The following is a 6,000-nucleotide window of genomic DNA, read 5'->3' as shown; positions in this document are numbered from 1 at the left end:
GGAAAACGAAGTTTGAGGAGATATTGAAAATATGAACATTTACTTTTTCTACAACTAAACATATTCCAAACAGACAAGCCTATGTCAGCCCCCTACACTTTCTCCATTGAGTCTAGACACCTTGTGATTTCATCATCGTCCTTCTTCGAAGTGTCTCCTGTGCTCATGCTTCACACCTGTCAATCTGGTACCAGTCGACACCATCTCTGTTCTTCTCGCTCCTCTCTATTTCTGAATTCTCTTCAGTGATCGAGAAAAAGTTAACAGCGTTCCGCTTATCAGCCGATGTGGATTGGCGAAAAATCGTATATTTGACATTTTTGGGAAATGTTGCGATTCAAGTGGAAAGTTTTTATAGTCAGGTGCACTTTTCTGTTTCCATTTTTGACATAATGATTGGGAGTAAGTTTTCGGTGACGCAGGAAGTGTAACTCGTAAAATGGCAACAAAACGGAAGTGTCTAGATAGAAAAGTGGCGCCAAGAACTTTGAATTTCGAAAAAACATGGAACGGAAAGAATATACTGTCTCTAAGTAGTTGTTGTATAATAGTCGATTCGAATTGGAATGAAATCTTATTGAATTATCTCTTCGTTGTTTTATACTCCTATAACCCATCATTGCATTGTGGGTTGGAACCCCTTCAAATTTTCCCCATCTGCCTTCTCATCGGTCAGTCAGTCGTTGTGGTATACACCGCTGTAGGTCGTTATTCTTTTTTTCGATTATGCCGGATGACACACGACAAACGATGGCAGTTCAAAAGGACGGAACTGCCAGTAAAAAACACTGAAAACTCCTTTGAATCTTTCTTATTGACAAAAATCGCACACGATTTCGTAAGATTCATTTTCAAAAGTATTTTTTTATTCAGAATCTGAAAGATAATCAAAATGAGTACAATATAAATTTTATCAAAAGAAATCAGTCGAAATTTGATTAACAATTATTAGACTCGATGCATTGGTATTTCTTGTTTTCAACAAGTTTTTTTCAGAAAAAAATTATTAGGAGAAGGAGAAAGCACCGGGTGCTAAAAGGGGGTGTCTGTAATTGAGAAGTGACCGGTTCTAATTTTTTGGGAGGGGGAACGATGATGACGAAAAAAGACAGGATTAGATCCTTAAAAAGAGAATTTAAAAACAGGAACAGACGAGAAAATATAAAAATCCTGGGGCGAAGGGGGCGGAGCTCAGCTCAATTAAAGGGAATTTTTCGAAGAATTTTAATGACATGATTAGGTGAAAAAGAGAGATATTTGTAGTGTCGGGTAAGAGAAGCAGACTGTTTTTGGGGAAACAATTGGAAAATGGATGGTCTTGAAGACCGGGCTCACTTGGTGAAGCAAAAAAAAGAACTGATGAGTTTTGGATAGGGTTTCCATTTGGGCGGGTGAAGAAGCGGGCTACCCGCTACCCACCCGGGGGGGGGGGGGCTCCCACCCGCGGCCCCCCGCATTTAAATGCGTGTGAATTTTAATAAAATTTTAAAAGATAATCACGTATGTTCCAAGAAAAACTGAGTTTCTCAAATCAAAAAACTACAAAAAAGATAATATTTTCCTCACGTAAATATTCGCGGGGGGTCAACGGGGGGGGGGCGCGGGGGGTGAGCCCCCCGGGTGGGTGCGGGCGGGTGAATCGCCCCCCAAATGGACACCCTAGTTTTGGAAACCGAAAATAAAAAAGATTGAGTGAAGAGAGAAGAAATAAAAACATGAAAGAAACAAGATAGAAAAGAAAATACAATTTGATGTCTAGAATTGGATTACAATCATATTTTGAGAGAATCTTTCATATACATATTGCATAATGCTCCCAGTTGTTCGGTAATTACGAAATTAGGAGGAGTCAAAAGGGGCGTGACTTGGGACTGCACAGGTTCCAAAGGAACTGTCGGTAGTAGTGTTTGGATGTAGGTGAGCAACAATTGGTTCTGTAGAAGCTGATGGATGTTTGGTGTCATTTGGGGATATACTGGAATTGGAGCAGCCAGAATTGGAGGGTTTGGGGTGAAGACGGGAGAAGATAAAGTTGGAGGTGACGGAGGTGGAGAAATCGATAGAGATGGAGACATGGTGTCAATGGTGAATGATGGAGATGGACTAGTAGATGTTCCTGAAATATTAATAATTGATTTCAATATTTTACGAATTCGCCAGATTGGCTAGTTTCTCACATTTCCCATAGGAATTGAGATGTTAAAAACCTTTAAAAAACATATATTTGAAAATTCGATTTTTTGAGCCACCCAGCTTATCGACCTCCCTGGTTTTCCGACCACCCATGTTTCACGCCTCCTAGTTTCTTAGACCTCCCATGTTAATTTACCTCCCAGGTTTTCAGACCTCCCATATTAGTGTACCACACATATATGTTTTAAATAGACCTCCCTGAAAGTTGACTCCGAAAATGCCAAAATGAACAGACCTGTTCTTTTCTGGTCCTCCGTTGTTACTACCATCATTATTCTATTCATATTTTCCATATTAATTGGTGTTGTTCCTCTGGGTTTTCTTCCTTTCTTTGTTTTAGGCTCTTTTCCATCTCGAGATTTCTGTTGGGATCTTCTTAACTTGATCTGTGCAGCCATCAACATGCGCCGGTTTTCCACGAGGGCACACTGAAATTCCAATATCATAACTTCTAATTCTAGTAATTTTAGCGCATCGATTGGTTCTTCCAACCTCCTATTTCTCAAATACAGTACTCTCTATTGCATATAATTTTCGTACGAAGGCGAGGACATTGAAAAAGCATAAAAACAGTAAATAGGGAAGGGAAATACAACGTTTCAAGGGCAACCGAGATTTAGATATCTGACAGGATAATTATAAACATTAAAATAATAAATTAAGAGAAAATGGAATAAACTTACCAGTGTGCAAGTACATGTGACAAACTGACACATGGTCCGTTTGTGTCCGCGAAGTGGGACGAGAACTCCGTGAGCGGAGCATCTAGCACAATGGGGATCTCGGACACGTTTGCCATTTAGAGTTTGAGTGTTGGGAGTGCATTGGACCTAAAAATACCAGTTTCATTTTATTACATATTATTAACAGCACCGGCCTATAAGACATATTTTAAAAACGTGATTTTCAGTTGATTTCTGGCCATTTTCTAGAGTCCGGAGCTCACCTATCGAATGCCCGACCACTTTGAAAATCTTGAAGGTTATGAAACAAACCTACACCCCCTTGAAAACTCTGCCATTACAGAATTTTTTTAAACTCTTTTTTTTTGCATATTTCTGAAGAACACCTGCTTTTTTCCCGTTTCAGCACAAAATCGGCCCAAAAAGGAGTGTCTTCAAGGAATCGAAAATGTAAGGAATTTCCAAAAATTCTGTGAATGCAAAGTTTTCAATCTAGGCATATTTTTTAATCTCCGAAATTTTCAAAGTGATCGGACACTAGACAACCGAGCTCCAGACTTCTGAAAATGGCTGAAATTAACTGAAAATCAAGTTTTTGTATATCTTATTAACCGATACTGTACTTAGTTCCTAATGACTACCCCTCAAAAATTGATTGCAACGGATTCGAGATACCGTAAACTTTCTCATAAAACCACCTAACTCCCACACACAGGGTTGCAACAGGGTACATGCATTCAAATTTTTAAACTTTGAGCCCATATATCTCGGTTTTTTCAAGAGATATAGGAAAGTTGGCAACTGACAATATGTTTATCATAAAATTGAAAATTTTTTGTCAGTGTACCATTTTTCGATATCTTCCACAGGAACCGAGATATATGATCTCAAAGTTGACAGCTTGATTGGCCTGCTATTAGAGTGTTTACGGTAATCAAGTTACCATTTACCTCTGATAACCATATCTTCCCTCGGTGTCCCTTCACAAAACTAAATCTTTCGAGAAATTGGGATTAGAACATTTTATCATTTTTGCAACACTGTCTCTTCTTTCTCACCCCTACTGATGACCTCTGTTTCAATTCGATGAGAGATAACATCATCACCTTCATCTTCTTCTCCACATTTTTTACTCAATCACAGAAAAATACTCCGACCACCCGTATTTCTTTTTTTTTTCTGCTTATTAGTGAGAAACGTTGTCTAACTGAGAAGGTCAAATCATGACGAAGAGAGTAGACGGAAGAAGGAGATGAAGTTGCGATTTGACAGACTGATAAATGAAGAACGCAAAAATGTATGAACTGGGGTGACTACTGTATAGACGGGCATTGGGACCGATCATCAGAAGTGCATCTGAACTTGTCCTCCCGCGCGAATCGTATGGAAACAGTTTTCGCAAAAGACGTTGTGAAAAACGTCACGTAATCGGGTGATAAGCTCAGTGATGAAATGGTTTTTAATAAGCGTGAAAAGAGAAAGAGATCAGGAAATGATTAAAGAATAGTGTAGATTTCTACAAATCCAAAAAAAACATACTAACCTTTTTCTTACTCAGAAGATTGTTTAACTGTCTCCGCTGTTCAACCATCTTGCATTCTGGACATGGACATTGGAGGTACCTGCCAAAAAATGAACTTGTTTACTGTTCAGTACCATTCGGTACCAATTGTACAGTATATATGGTTCCGCCCACACATTCCCCAAAAGAACTAAATTTGTTGTATGAGAAGTTTTGTATTCATGGAAAGAAGAGGTGGGAGGTTTTATGACATGGCATTTTTAATGGAGAAGATATGATAGTTTTGTATTATTGAAGAATATTTTGTATATTTGAAGAATAAACATAAAACAGGAAAACTGAGAGAGCTTAGTTCTCTTTTATTGTAAAGTTTATCATTTACGTTCTTCTTCAATTGTTCTTCTATGTTACAGTACCCGACCTTTCTCCCAGAATTTAAAATTCGAATATAAAACCCTATACAAAGACACCGTAAAATCTGTCTCATGTTCTCCATCGATTAAAGCGTTCGAAGCCAAAAAAAACACAGTTGACCTTGTCGATTTTAGAAAAAAGCAAGAAAACGACCACCCGGTAGAAGGGAGAATAAAAGAGGTATTCTTATTTCCAAATTGTTATTATATGGATGGAGGAGGTCAAATTATTATATGGTAGAAAACCCGAGAGAAAGAGAGAGAGAGAAGAATGGGTTAGAATGGTTTTATATCTAGAATGACCTTTTGAAGATTTAAGAAGAGAGGATTACTGTACCTTGAATTTTCTGTTCTGAAACTTCATTTAGGCCTGAATTATCTTTCATGTTTGAGAAGAATGCGTCACAAAATTAGAAATCCAAGGTTACAGGAGGATAAACAACTGCCTACAAAAACGTTGAAGTGATAAAGAATAGACATTGATGGCCAAGTCTTAATGATTACAATGATAATTTGTCAATCGCAACATTTTCGAAAAATATTTTCAAGGTTAACAACAAACTGCATGTTTGTGTTGGCAAATCAAGACCAATGAGATCGGGAGCATACTACATAGAGGAGCAACTTACCTACAATCCGGCTTGTGTCCTTTCCTTGGTTTCAGCTCTCCATGATTTAGACATCGTTGACAGTAATAATTCTTCTCCTGCTCGGCAAGTCCTGCAACTGCTGATCTCGCGTCGCATATCTCCGGTACGGAATCCTCGGTGAGCATCAGAGCTCCTCTAGAAACGCTTCGTTTATTTTACAATTAGGGGTTTTTTTTTGAAATTTTCAAAACTGAGCTAGCATGAACTAAAACAGAAACAGAACTAAAACTGAAACATGAACTAAAACTAAAACATAAAACTCGAAAAAATATCTCAGGAAGCTTCCAAAATGTTATGTGAACGCTAATTTTGATAACCGAATTAGTTGAATAGGTCAAATTTTAGATTTCAAGATTACTGTAATTTGGTTTTTCAGGGCAATGCAGAACAATATCAGCTAACAGAGAGTTACAGGAAAACTTTGATTGGTACGGTATTAATAGATTGGTTTAAATAAAAATGTATATCGAAAAAATTTGGGTCTAGAAATCGTACTGCCTCATCGGCCAAAAAAGTTATTTCACTTGAACTTTCAAAGC

General features: G+C 37.9%; 2 protein-coding genes across 2 annotated transcripts in view; both read right to left on the bottom strand.

Annotated features, from left to right (window-relative positions):
* Positions 1-167, bottom strand: part of Cbr-mab-3.1 — a gene marked incomplete at both ends in the record, with an annotated part of 4,466 nt that extends 4,299 nt beyond the window's left edge. Inside the window, one exon of the mRNA XM_045241639.1 lies at positions 97-167. Coding sequence (XP_045091677.1) covers positions 97-167 — 71 coding nt within the window. The remainder of the gene's footprint in view (positions 1-96) is intronic.
* A 1,605-nt stretch (positions 168-1,772) lies between these two features.
* Cbr-mab-3.2 lies at positions 1,773-5,586 on the bottom strand (the record flags this gene model as incomplete). Its single annotated transcript, XM_002629755.1, has 5 exons — positions 1,773-2,116; positions 2,429-2,621; positions 2,877-3,023; positions 4,420-4,498; positions 5,441-5,586. The coding sequence occupies 5 exons, from the start codon at positions 5,584-5,586 to the stop codon at positions 1,773-1,775; spliced, it is 909 nt and encodes a 302-aa protein (XP_002629801.1).
* Positions 5,587-6,000: the final 414 nt, after the last annotated feature.

This window comes from Caenorhabditis briggsae (assembly GCF_000004555.2).
Source record: "Caenorhabditis briggsae complete genome, chrII, whole genome shotgun sequence".
Classification (NCBI taxonomy): Eukaryota; Metazoa; Nematoda; class Chromadorea; order Rhabditida; family Rhabditidae; genus Caenorhabditis; species Caenorhabditis briggsae.
This window is presented reverse-complemented; position numbering and strand designations above follow the sequence as displayed.